The following is a 13,933-nucleotide window of genomic DNA, read 5'->3' on the forward strand; positions in this document are numbered from 1 at the left end:
AATACACCAAGGTTGTGGATTCAGTCCCCATGCATGTGGATCTACTTAAGAGCTGGATTCCATGATCCTTGACCCTTCCAACTCAGAATATTGTGTGAATCTGTGAACTTAAGTGCACTCAGCAACATCTACCCCTGCATGGTGACTCCATCACAGAGAGACTTCACTCTAAAGCTTTTAGCCAACCTTTGAGTAAAAGGCTTTCCTTTCTCATATGTTATCATTCCGAGAAGAGTATTTTTGCCCAGAAGTGGTGTGAGCTCTCACGGGGCTGTGCTGCCCCGTTCTCGCGGATGCCCGGCAGTGTGGGGTGCTCCGGAGAGCCGCTTCCGCAGCTCCTCCGCTGGGTTTCGGCTGCCGCCGGGGTGCCGGCTCCTCTCTCCGTGCCCGCAGCGCCCGGGCCGAGCAGCGGGGACGGACACGAGGTGGCGGTGCCGGCGCGCCCGCGGCTCTCCCCGTTAGAGACCCACAAGGAAAGCGGGTCCTCCGCACCGCCGGAGCCGCCCCCGGTCCCTCCTCCTCCCTCCCGCGCCCCGCGGCGGGTCCCCTCCCTGCCGGCTCGGGGAGATGAGGAGCGGCAGCAGCGGGAGAGAGTCCCGGTCCTGCCCGGCAGCCGCGGCCGCGCGCACCCGGAGCCCCCGCGCAGCCCGCACCGCCGGCGGGGACCCCGCGGAGCCGGGACAGGCACGTTGCGGGCGGGCAGGGGACGGGCGCTGCCGGCCGAGGGGACGGAGCGGGAGGGACCGCACCGCAGCTCGGGCGGGGAGCAGCGGGCGGCAGCGCTGCCCGGCCCCAGCCAGGCGGGGACCGGCGCTGTCCGCGGTGCTGCCCGGGCTGGGCGCGGCGCTGCCGCTGTCCGCGGTGCTGCCCGGGCTGTGCGCGCCCTGCCGTGCCCGCCTGTCCCGGTGCCGGCGCTGCCCGGCGCTGCCCGCTCGCGGCGCTGCCCGGTGCCGGCGCGGGACGCGGCGCCCATCCCGGCCCGACTCCTTTAAGATGATGCAATCGGCATCGCCCTCCGCGCTGCCGACCCCGCGCGGCTGAGCGGAGCCCGGAGCGCGCAGCGGGGCGGAGCGGAGCAGCGCGGGGCGGCCCCGGCGGTGCCCGCGGTCCCGGCGGGCCATGGGGGAGCCGCCGGCCGCGCTGCCGCCGCGGGAGCCGCCGGAGCCCGGCAGTGCCTAGCGCAGGCTGCGGGCTTTCTGCAAGTCATCGGGGCCGGCGGACGCGCCCCCGCTGCCCTCCCGCTCCCCCAGCCCAGCACATCCACTCGGGAATTATTTTATTTATTTGTTTGTTTGTTTGTTTGTTTATTTTCTCCCGCCGTGCTGTATGTACTGGTTTCCTCGTCACCCGCCATGGTTAACTTCCCTGTGACTCGGTTTAACACTTGAGACCTCCGTGGATGCTGCTAAGAGCACTTCTCTTGCCTTTGCTGTCCCTTGCTGGGATCGGATTCACTCTACCCGGACCCTGTGTGCCTGTATGTGTGTTCTGAGTGTCTTGACATTTTGGTTTTCTTTACAAGAGCTATGCATTAATTGTTACTAAGGTAAGACTCCCTGTTCTTGTTCCCTCATGTGCATGTCTAATTTAGATGTTTCTTTAAAGATGAAGTATGCAATTTCTTTTAAACAGTGGAGTCATATGTAGCCCTTCCATTGATGAATACTTGTGAAATAGAAGCGTAGAACTTGCCAAAAAAAAGAGACCTATTTAGCAGATTTAGCTTGGCTCTACAAACTGCTCTGCTTTTCTCTGTTGCAGCAGCTGTGATGCTTAGAAGAGTAATTTGTGCCTTGTTTTGTTTTCCCTTTTCACAGACCTGTGAATGACCATAGGCTTGGCTTGACCTTGATTTTGATGGCTTTGTTGGAAGATCTGATGATGTGATTGCATGTCATGAGGTGATTGCTCTCCAGCCTCCAGCCTCCGTGGCTCAGTGTATAAACCACTTCTGCCACACTGTCACTCATGGACAATTCAAATTTTTCTTTTAAACAATCCTTTTGGCATTTTTGTTTCCTCACTTCTCATTTCCCCCTTGTTTCTTCTCAGTGTTGGGAGCTCTATTCTACCCTCTGATGTGATTGATAGTCCTGCTTCTCTGTGCTGCTGATTTCCAGTTTAAACTACAATGGCTCTAAGTGGCAACTGCAGGACTTACCTTCCTGCCCGGGAGCAGGGGCCGGGGCTGCACTCCTTCCCCGAGGTGGTGGAGCTCAACGTGGGCGGCCAGGTTTACTTCACTCGCCACTCCACCTTGGTAGGCACCCCTCACTCCCTGCTCTGGAAAATGTTCACCCCAAAGAGAGACACAGCCAACGATCTGGCCAAGGACTCCAAGGGAAGATTCTTCATTGACAGAGATGGTTTCCTGTTCCGCTATATTCTGGACTATCTCAGGGACAAGCAAGTGGTTCTGCCCGACCACTTCCCAGAGAAGGGAAGGCTCAGGAGGGAGGCTGAGTACTTCCAGCTCCCAGACCTGGTCAAGCTCCTGACTCCTGATGACACCAAGCAAAGCCCTGATGATTATTGCCACAGTGACTACGAAGAGGTGTCTCAGGGCAGTGACACCAGAATTTGCCCCCCCTCGTCACTCCTGCCACCAGACCGCAAGTGGGGATTCATCACCATCGGCTACCGTGGCTCGTGCACCGTTGGCAGGGAGAGCCAAGCAGATGCCAAATTCAGGAGGGTCCCAAGGATTTTGGTTTGTGGAAGGATTTCTTTGGTCAAAGAGGTTTTTGGAGAAAGTTTGAATGAAAGCAGAGACCCAGACAGGGCTCCAGAAAGGTACACCTCCAGGTTTTATCTCAAGTTCAAGCACCTGGAGAGGGCTTTTGACATGTTGTCCGAGTGTGGATTCCACATGGTGGCCTGTAACTCCTCGGTGACGGCTTCCTTCGTCAACCAGTACACAGACGACAAGGTCTGGTCCAGCTACACCGAATACGTCTTCTACCGTAAGTACCAGCCGCGGGGGGAGAGCAGCGCCGAGCTCCGGCCGCCGTGCCACCGAGCGAGCGTTCCCGCAGCGCGGGGAGCGCCCGTGCCCGTGCCTGCCCAGGCTCGAGCAGTGCTCAGATCCGGGGGACACCTTTCCGTGCGGGCTGTGCAGGTGAAGCGGGGCTGAGCTCGGCGGGCCGGGCCTGGCTAGGTGGCAGCACAGACTGCCGAAAGCACCGTGCCTGTGCCCGGAGGACGCGATGCCTCTGGAGCGGTAAATCAGCGCCCGAGTGCCTCGCACTCTTCCCGGGACGTGTGGGACACAAACCGAGGGTGCAAACACTGTGAAATTCATTACAGAAAACCTTTAACTGGGATTCGCTTTGCAAAGGTAATAGAGGTTTGTTAATCATCAGGCACAGGCAGCCGAGCCATCTGTCAGCAGCCCTGACACGCTTCCACGCAGGGAGGGGAAAACACAATTCCATCCCTCTGGCCGCATTTCAGCAGGGCACTCTCAGAGCAGCTGCTGTGCTCTGGAATGAGGGCTCGGAGCAGAGAGGGGCAGGGGCTGGGCCTGGTTACACAACACGGCCGTGGAAAAGCGAATGTCCTCTCCAGGAGCAGCGTGTGCCCTGCTTCCCGCAGCCACCCCGGAGCCACGCTGCTGCTGCCCTGAGCTGGAGTGCTCAAGGACTCATTAACTTCAGCTGATAGCCAGGTACAGCCTGGTTACCAATGGTAACACCGGGCTAATCTGGATCCCGTGAGCCTGTACCAGAAAATCATTCCACATCTGCTGTGCCAAAACGTTTGAGAGGTTCGTGAGGCTCTTTGCCTCCATTTTCATTTGAGGAGGATGAAGGATGGAACAGTTGCATCCATCAGTGTAGCCAGCTGCTGCTTTGGCAGGTGGCCTTGAGATAGAGGGATAGAGGGACAGAAGGACAGAGGGATAGAGAGATAGAGAAACTGAGGGACACAGGGATAGAGGGACAGAGGGACACAAGGATAGAGGGACAGAGAGAGGGAGAATGCAGAGCTGCCACCCTGGGTGTGGTGCTCACAGTGAGCAGGCTCCTGGCGTGGGGAGCTGACAAAAGTTTTCGGTGGAGGATGCATCAGGAAGTGAACAGTTTGGGTGTAATTCCATGGATTCAGTGCCATCTACTCTTGTGTGGGGCTCAACAGGCAGCCCTAATCTGCTTATGCAATGAAGCTTAAGTTAGCATCCTGAAAAGACATCTGGGTTTTTGACATCTGTAGATTTACTTAAAATTAGTTTTCTAGCTGGATTTCTTAGCAAAATAGTTCTAAGGTCATGGATCAGCTTATATTCCAACAGGGATAGATGATTTGTGTTAAGGAGCTTCTGTTTGAAATTACAGTGTCTTGTACAAGTTCTAGGAGGAGAATTAATGTAGGTAAAGGAATGGATAAGAAAAATTGTGCTGGCGTTTATATTTGAAATAGGGAAAAAATATAAGTCCTTTAAAGGCACAATGATCTCTGCTAATTGAAGAGAGGATGAACATAGGCTTTCCCTGAATTAGCAGAACAGACTCCTGATTTTCATATCTCTGAAATTTTTACCTTAAAGAATTGCACACTGCTCCCACATCACTTCAGCCAGGGTAGGGACCAAGAGGAGAGGTACCGTAGAAATTTTGGAGAATGAAAGTTCATAGCAGGTGTCACAAAATCTTCCCTCATCAGTTGAATCTAATTGAAGTTCCTGGAAAGATTCCTACTCAGTTCAGCAGGCTTTGGGTTTGGCTCTGATGGGTTTTGTGGGGTTTTGACACAGATACAGTTTCACAGGTGGATTTTTCAGTGTCCTTCCCCAGGTAAAAGCCAAAGCCATGGCTGTGGTGCCAGATGACCCTTTCTTGTCCCAGCCCGAGTGGTTCAGTTCTGAATGGTGCTGGTGCTGCTGCCATGGAGCTCTGGCTGTGGATCAGCCCCACACGCAGGGCTGGCTGCAGCCGACACACCTGACAGCTGGCTCCACCTGCAGCAAAGGAGCTCCCTCTCCAAATCTCCTGAAATGACTCCATTCCCATTGTCCCAAAGCCTTTTCATCTGAAACTTTGAGGACCCATAAAACTGACATCTGGCTTTGCAGTGGAACATGGCATCTCCTCTGCAGCTGCTTAGCCATAATTACTTCTTTAGATGCTGCCAGCTGTGTCTGTGTAAGCATTAATCATCCAGCTGCTGTGAGCAGGTTAATGGGCCTGAACCTGGAGGAGTCTAACACAGCTGGGGAGGCAGAGGCAGAGGTGGTCTTTGCAGGGCTGCTCAGGAACTCCCGTGAAAGGTCTGTTGGAGGAAATATTCTCAGCTGGAAATGGATGATCAGCTCCAAAGGAGCAAGAATACAGGGAGGAATGGTGTTTCAATACACCAAGCACATTGTATGCTCCAAATAGCACCGAGAAGGAAAATGCCTGTGGTTGGCACACAATAAAGAGCATTTTTCATGTTCAAATCCATCTGAAAGTGGCTGAGATGGAGCGGAGAGGGTGTGAGCTGAGCAGTCTCACACGGGTACAGTGCAGGGGAGAAATGCACCATCAATATTGCATGGCCCTTTGTCCCACGGGCACGTGCCCTGCTGTTAGGGGGTGTAGGAGAGAGAGCTCCCCGTGGGGGAGGCTTTCCCAAACCAGCCCTGCAGGTGAGCCTGGCACGGCCAGCCCTGAGCTGTTTGCTGAGAAGAGCCCAGGGCGTGGGCACAACAGGGGCACTGCCAGGCTCCAGCCAGCCCCAGATGGGCCGAGGCACTGCAGGGCTTGGAGGCAGGCTGGGATGGGCCAGCAGAGCCACTCCCGAGCAGTTCTGTGACACACAGCTCCCGTGGGGTGGCACGGGGCACTGCCAGGCTCCTGCTCACAGGAGGGGAGGGGCTGGAGCCGAGGGGCTGCCCATGCATTTCCTTTCCCTCCAGTTTCTCCTATAGCAAAGATATTTCCTTACATTTTCTACTGGCTATGGCTGGATTTCTGACCAGAACCATTTTGTGGGTTGCCCCCCACTATTGCTTTAGTGATCCTAAAGTAAAACTTCATCTCCAAAGTCTCTCATTTTTGAAGAGGGTGAACAGCCTCTGCTTGGGTCTTCATTTTCCCCTGTTTTCAGCCTTTACAATGTGATGAACTGAAAGTGTGCCCTCGAGCATCTGGTGACAGTGGTGTTGGGGGCGGGGGCTGTGACAGCAGCAGGCTGGCTCAGCCCTCTGTAGCCTGGCCCCATTCCTGGGCCGTGGCAGCACCGTGCTCCTCTCCACCATAACCCACAAACCAGCACTCTGCTCCTTCCATCCCACAGCTCTGTCACACTGGGGGTGACACCCTGCATGTGGCTGCTGGCACTGCCAGGAGAGCAGATCAGCAGGGTGGGAAGGGACAAGGCCTGAGCTCCTGCCAGCAGTGCTGTGACACGGCGGGACGTGTGTGCCTGTGGGGCAGCTGGGACCTCAGGGACACAGCCAGGGATGGCCTGGCATGGCATGGCATGGCATGGCATAAAACTGCCTGTCAGCCCTGTGTCACATGGCTATTGTCCCAACACCCTGGAGCCATGTCCCCTCTCTCTCTGAGAAGGGCTGACAGGAGGGTTGGTCTGATTTGGTGGAGTCTTTCCTTGTACTGGCCCCTTCCCAGCTGCACACAGGGAGCAGCCCAGGCACCTGCAGATGTGCAGAGGAAAAGGTGAGACATTGCTGGTGCTGTAGCTCTGAAAGCCAAGGATGGATGAAGGATGCTCCTGCAGGCCTTGTGCTGGCTCTGCTCGCTCCAGGACCCTGGGGATGCTGGGGCCCCCCTTGCTCTGGGCAGGAGCTGGCCAGGTGTGCCTTGCAGCTGCTGGCTGATGGGCAGAGATGTTTGTGAAGCAGGCTGCAGAGTATCCTGGGGTAAAAAGATGAATCCTCTTGGGTGGGGACGTGCAGGAGGAAGGAGAAATGTCAGGCGATATTCCCAACGCCTGTCCTTTGGGCACTGTTCCCTGGGATAATCCTGGAGTCTGTTTCACAAGAGGATCCATTTGGGATTGCTGCAGCCAGCTGGGGCCTGTCACTGTGCATGTGTGACTGAGCTAAAGGATCCCATACTGATGTGCCTACCACTGACTCATAAATTCATTGTGTGGCAGAAATTTGACTCACAAAACGGAGCAGCCTTTGCACAGTGACACCCACAGCTGTGCTGTCAAATGGGCAAGATGTGGGAGAGGAACATCACCCAGTTCTCTTTAAACCAATACTGTCACATGATCCAGGAGCTGCTTCTGTCTGGTTTTAAATCAGTGAAGATCAAAATGACCCCAAAGTGAGCAAAATGAAGTCTAATCCAATGAATAATGCAAGCTTCTTCCCTGCTGACAGGAGATGTTTCTGTTTCCAGGTAATTATTGTCATCATTGATGCCTCTGGTTCCTCTTGCCAAAGCAAACCCTCTCACCAGGATGATCATCTGCAGGTGGTGGGGCTGAGCCAGCCAGGTCTGTCAGTCTGTTCATGGCTGAAGGACCTTCCTCCAAGCTTTTTTGCTCTCCCAATTTTTCAGGGCAGACTGAAAAACCTGCAGAGTTGATTAGAGTTATTCCATAGATGAGAAATGCTGTTATTTATTGGAAACCAGTTGTGTCAAATCTGATTGTCAGATTAGGCCAAGAATCTGCTGCTCAGTGAGTAAGCAAAGCAAAACATGACAAAAGAGTTGGTTGGATTTAGAGCTCAGAGTTGGTTGGATTTAGGGCTCAGAGCTGGTTCTAACAATCTACAGCCAGTGATGTTGAGGAGGCCGTGAGGGTGGCTTTGGCTCTGGCCTGTCTCTGCCCAGTACTCGCTGGCCCTTTGGCCAGGGTTACCCCTGGCCCTTGGGAGTGACCCTTATGGACTGCCCTGCTTCTGTCCACATCTGTCCCCTGCTCCAAGCACCTCCTGGGCATGGCAGCAACCCCTGTCCCAGCAGCTGCACAGCAGCCAGGCAGGCTGCTGCCAAGGAGGAGCCTTGTCCCTCTGTCCCTCTGTCCCTCTGTCCCTCTGTCCTGTGACTGGGGGAAGGAAGGGGCTTTGTGGCTGAGGAGATAAATCAGCCCTGCCTGCAGACGTTTTGAGCGGGTTGTGGCCTGCAGTTTGTGTTTTCCCTCCCTTCCCAAGCTGCCAGGATGGCAGTGTGCCAGGGGCACAGCAGACACCCCCGTGGGGCCAGGGCCTGGCTGTGGGCACAGCTGTGGGCACATCTTCACTGTCCCCAGCCACCAGTGCTGCCACAGGGAGTGGGGAGGGATGGAGGCACAGCCTCCCCCTGGCACTTGAGTGCTGCTGCTGCTGCTCTGTGATCCAGAAAAAGACCATAATGACTAACAGATTAACCAAGGAGAGCTGGCATTTAGGGAGGAAAAAAGAGAAATCCATGTATTTGAAAGTGCAGCCTTGAGCTGCCGTGTGCCAGGAGCAGCACACGAGGTGCCCAGCCCCGTCTGGGAGCGGAGCAGGCTCTGCTGTGCTGGAAGCAGCAGGGTGTGCCAGGGAGGGCTGAGGGCACGGGGAATGCCTGCCCTGCTGCCCCGGAGGGCACTCCTGGGTGGGGTGACCCATGACCCTGGGCAGGGCTGAACACGGCTCCCAGCAGCCCCTTTCTGCAGCTCCTTCAGCCTGCTGAGCTCTGCCTCCTCCAGAGCTTGCTGAAGTGTAGCTGTGACTCTCAGGAAAACAGAAAGAGTGAAGGAGTGCAAATGAGAAAACACAACCCGACGTTTGCCGTTCAATAAATACCAGCAACATATTGTGCACACAGACAAACACTGCCTTGCAGCAGGTTGGGTTTTTTCTGTCCAGCCATCCTAGATTTGTTTAATTTTGTAACCACAATATTTTCTCAGTTTCTCCTCTTTTTTTTTTCGGCTTTTCAAGTTCAAGGCTAACGTACAATAAATATGGAGACGCAAAGCAAAATCTAAATTACATCTTTGCACACAGAAAGAAGAACCCTTTTTTCTTTGAGCTTCCTTGCTCAAAATTGTATTTCTTATGAAGGAAGAAAACAGACTAAAGTGCTTTAGGCTTGGTGGAGTCACTTCAATTGTCACTGAGGTGTGATGCTGCCTGAGCTAGCCAGACCCAAGAATCCTGTGGCAGCGATTCCCCTGCTCCTTTCAGATGTACTCAGGTTAATTCTGGAATGCACTCAAACATTGCTGCCATTATCAGGGCTCCTAACGCTGCTCCCAGTGCCTAAGGAACAGAGGAGCTGGAGCTGCAGATGTGCTGGGTGAGGGAGGGTGCTGTGGGGATGGCTTGGCAGGTGCTGAACACCTGGAATATACCTGGCTTCATCCAGGGCTGCTCTGGGCACTCAGGTGTGGTGCCAGAGCTCAGTGCTCAGGGGATGTGTCCCTCCCTGGCTCAGGGCAGCAGCCTGGCCTGGTCCCAGGCTCATGGACCTGACTGAGCCTTCCCAGCCACTCTGGGCCCACACAGAGGGACTGCTTACCAGGGCATGCAGTGACAGGGCTTCCAACCCACCCCATTCAATGGTCCCGTGCTTCTATGGCTCCTGGAGCAAATGTCCCTTGGTGTGATTGTCCCTTGGCTTTATCTCTGCTAGCAGGGGCTGAGAAAATGAAGTGGAGAGTGCCCAGCAGAGGCCTGGCTGGGCTGTTCTCCTTGGTTTCCCCAAAGCAGCTTGCTAAGTCAGCTGTCTAATGGTGTTTGAAGGAGAGCGAGAAGTCTGGAGCTCTTAGAATTGTTTTGCATTTCAGTAGCTGGTCCAAGCTGAGTTGAAATGCCCACAAATGTAAATTGGTCAATTGGAGGGTGCCCTGGTGACCCCACTATCGACTCTCGCTCATGTCCTTCCCATCCAGGAGCTGCTCATACATCACTTGTGTTACACATTTCCCTGCACTGCCTCTGACTCTCCTAAGGATGTGATTAACGATTTCCAGGAGCTCATTGATTAGCTGTTAGGGCAGCTAAAATTTCCTCTACCAGAAACAAAGTGAGGAGAACCGTGGCCATCCTGGTTTGCAATCCATCCTGGAAATCCTGCTGCTGAGGTGTTGGAAGGTGAGCACAACATCCCCAAACACTACATCCCAAGGAGGAGAATGATCCTGGGCTCTGGGGAGTGTTCCTAGAGCAGTCTGGAGGCAGCAGCAGCCTGAGGGATGCTCCCACCCTGGATCTGAGCAGGGGCTGCAGCTGGGAGCAGACCCAGCACTGCCCTCCTGGCTGCAGGCTTGGCCAGGGCCTCAAAGTCAAGTTTAGAGAGAAAAATCCTCTCTGCATATTTTGGAGGAGACTCATTTCAGGACTTCAGATTGAATTTCCATCAATCTGAATCAGAGTGTATTTTTACAGTGGAATTAAATCAGGCTGAAATAGAACCCAGTGGAACATGCTGATTTTGACTGAATTTTACACTTTAAATATTTCCAAAGCAAAAAACTCCAAGCAAAGCTTGAGTGAGAAAGACCACACCACCAGAGAGCTTAGGAAAGTGTTTGTGCTCCTGCTGAGGGAATGTCACTGGATTTCTCTCAGCTCGGAGCTTTCCCTGGTGTGGGCAGGTCCAGCTCTGGTCCCAGGAGGATCTCAGAGGCTGATCCCGAGGCTGGGAGGTGAACAGGGCTTACTGCAAATCTGCCCTTTGATGCTCCTATAAAAATGGGATTTTTGACCACCACTTACACTCAATCTACCAGCAGGACCCATGATGGGGCTCTCACAGACAGCTGGAACAGAATTTTCTCTCACGGTGCCATTGCCTCAGTGCGTTGTCATGTGGCAGGTGAGTGCAGGGGAAACACTGAAGGTCTCAAACCCCCTTGTTCTAATGTGCCAAAATCGATAACAAGGAATTTGAGGAGTTACTGCTCGTTCTAAAAGTATGTTGGCTTTGGTTTCCTTTGGTTTTCTCTCCTGACCATCAGGAGCAGTCAGTGCAGGGAACTGGGTCTCAAGAGGCTGCCTGGTGCTTTTTCCTTTGGTTTGATGTTGCAGCATAATTGTGGGGAAAATAAATGACCATTGTCCTCCTGTGGAATTGCAGAGGGAATTCTTTCTTGGAATTAATGGTCCAGTGGTGGTCAGTGGTAACAAAATTTTTATGCATAAATAATGCCATTTATTATATTATTGATGCTTTCTTGTTGATGTTTTTTTAGAGTCAGAAGAGCAGCTCTGAGGAGCTCGGGTTAATGGCAGGAGCTGTGCTGAGCCCAGCAGAGCTGCAGCAGCTCCCCCAGTGCAGAGCTGGCCCAGCATTTGTGCAGCTCTGCCCTGGCAGGGCGTGCTCCCGTGGGGGCTGGCTAATTGGAAAGGCTGCCATGGTGAATCTCTCACTGTGACACAGGGAAAATATTTAATGTGCTTTGCTTAAGAGCAGCTGGGCTTCCTTGAGAGGTCACTGCCAGAAAAATGTTACTGAAAACTTCTTGGAAGTTGGGATCCTTCTGTCTCAGGAGTTTGGCTGTGACATGCTGTCACAGAGTCCCAGAATCCTGGGATCCATGAGGCTGGAAAAGCCCTCCCAGCCCATCCAGACCCAGCTGTGCCTGATCCCACCCTGTCCCCAGCCCAGAGCCCCGAGTGCCACCTCCAGCCCTTCCTTGGACACTCCAGGGATGGGGATCCAACCCTCCCTGGGCAGTTCCAGTACCTGAGCACCCTTTCCATGGGGAAATTCCTGCTGTGCCCACCCTGAGCCTGCCCTGGCCCAGCCTGGGGCCGTTCCCTCTCCTCCTGTCCCTGTTCCCTGGAGCACAGCCCAACCCCCCCGGCTGTCCCCTCCTGGCAGGAGCTGTGCAGAGCCACAAGGGCCCCCCTGAGCCTCCTCTGCTCCAGGCTGAGCCCCTTCCCAGCTCCTCAGGGATTCTCCAGCCCCTTCCCAGCTCTGTTCCTGCCCTGGCCATGCTCCAGCCCCTCCAGGGCTCCCCAGAGCTGCCCCAGCCCTGGAGGTGCCCCAGCAGTGCCAGCACAGGGACGGGCACTGCCCTGGCCCTGCTTCAACCCCAGTGCTCTGGCTGAGCCCTCCTGCCAGCACTGCCCACGATGACTTTGTCTCAATCCTGCCACCACCTCCTGAGCCACAGCCTCCTAGAGAGAGGTTGTACCCAGGGCCTGAGGAATTCCCCTGGGCACTGTTTAACCCAGCCCACGTGCAGCCCGTGGGTGGCTTCGCTCTCCCTGGCAGAGCCACAATCACCAGGATGCAAAACCTCTCCTTTCTAGCTGGGACAAGAGCAGTTTCCAGGTATTCTTGATTTCATTAATTTGTGAGCATTCAGGAGAACAAACCCTCTATTCTCTCAAGTCAATGCACTTGTATTACGTGAGGATTAAATCATTCCCTTCCCTCAGAGCAGAGGCTGCAGACAGAAACCTTCTATGCCTTCCCTTGCCTAGACAAAGAATATTTAAATAAGGATGTTGATAAAAATGCTTTCACTGGTAAAGACTTGATTAAAGGATCTGCTGCTCTAGAGTCCTGTAGGTGAAGGCAGAAGTCAAGAGGTGCCATTTCGTGCAGAGGGATTGAAAAGTTCCTTTAAGTTTGGTGCGTGGGAAGAATTTTCACAGCTCAGTGACATCTCCAGGGCTGGGGAGAGCCCAGGTCCCAGGTCTAGTGGAGATCACTGGTGGGGAGAATCAAACCCTGCTCTAACTTATTTCCATTTCTAAATCTTCAAAATACTTGACTTGCACCTGGGAAGCATCAGTGTTCACTTTATACAAGTTTTCTGGGTTTAAGAAGCCCAAATATTCTTTGGTGTGCTGAGGCTCGAAGGACTGGAGCTGCTCCACTGGAAACTGTCAATAATTGCCTCCCTTCCCTCCAGCAGCAGCCCACGAGTCCCCAGCAGGCTGGAACAGGCAGGTGGCACGTTGGCAGCCAGGCCCTGCTCGTGTGGGAGGATGACAGATTTGCCCACTCTGCCTGAGCAGCTCCGCAGCCTCTCGGGTTCCTGCAGATAAGGCAGGGGACTCAGGGCTGGCTGAGGCTGCTCTGTTCCCATCAGGGATGGTTCCCACCCCGGGAGTGCCTGCTGTGCCAGGCCCAGACAGATTCACTGCAGGAGCACAGGGTCTCCAGTCTGTGCATCCAGCAGCACCAGGCTGGGACCAGCCCAAGCCTGGCTGGCAGCAGCAGAGCCCTGGCTCCCACAGCACCCCTGGCTGGCAGCAGCAGAGCCCTGGCTCCCACAGCACCCCTGGCTGGCAGCAGCAGAGCCCTGGCTCCCACAGCACCCCTGGCTGGCAGCAGCAGAGCCCTGGCTCCCACAGCACCCCTGGCTGGCAGCAGGCAGCCTGGCCTTCAGCTGGGCCCTGCCTGTCCTGCTTTTGCTCTGGTACAAACACCATCAGAATTCCAGCCTGGAGCTGAGAAGCTTCAGGGCCACCCCATTGTGCCCTTCCAGTGCCTGCCCATGGCAGGGGTGGCACTGGGTGGGCTTGAAGGTCCCTTCCAGCCCAAACCATCCGTGATTCTGAGACTCTGGTGCTGAAGCAGAATTTTAGAATCTCTAAAAACATTCATAGATTTTCTCTGCAAAAAGACAATCAACCCACAGGCAGAGAGGGAAGAGCCAACCCTCCCCCAAAGCCTTTGGAAGCAGCCTGTGCTGATGGAAATGCAGCAGAAATCCAGCATTCTCCCGAGGAAAGCTAAAAGCTACATGGCAGACAGTAAATAAATAATTGCAGGGAAACATTGCACATAGATTTCTTGGGGAACAGAACTTAATTAAATTTTGTGAACATGCCTACAGAGTTCCATTGATCAGGAAAAAATGGATATGGGCTACGTCTGTAAGATTTACTTGCTTGGTTGTGTTTTGCCTTTCTTCCCTCCCTCAGCTTCATTCACTTTATATCCTGCAGTGGTGAGGGAGCACATTTCTGGTTTTTCTCTGTGAAGAAATTGATTCTGAGCAGCACAGGACATGATGTATGGTTTGTAACTCTACAATATTGCTA

General features: G+C 54.2%; 1 protein-coding gene across 1 annotated transcript in view; it reads left to right on the forward strand.

Moving 5' to 3' along the window:
* The first annotated feature begins 1,861 nt into the window (after positions 1-1,861).
* The window catches only part of KCTD16 (potassium channel tetramerization domain containing 16), a 49,897-nt gene continuing 37,825 nt past the window's right edge, over positions 1,862-13,933 (forward strand). The window contains exon 1 of the mRNA XM_018915617.3: positions 1,862-2,963. Coding sequence (XP_018771162.1) covers positions 2,132-2,963 — 832 coding nt within the window. The 5' untranslated portion in view covers positions 1,862-2,131. The remainder of the gene's footprint in view (positions 2,964-13,933) is intronic.

The sequence above is a fragment of the Serinus canaria genome, chromosome 13 (assembly GCF_022539315.1).
Source record: "Serinus canaria isolate serCan28SL12 chromosome 13, serCan2020, whole genome shotgun sequence".
NCBI lineage: Eukaryota > Metazoa > Chordata > Aves > Passeriformes > Fringillidae > Serinus > Serinus canaria.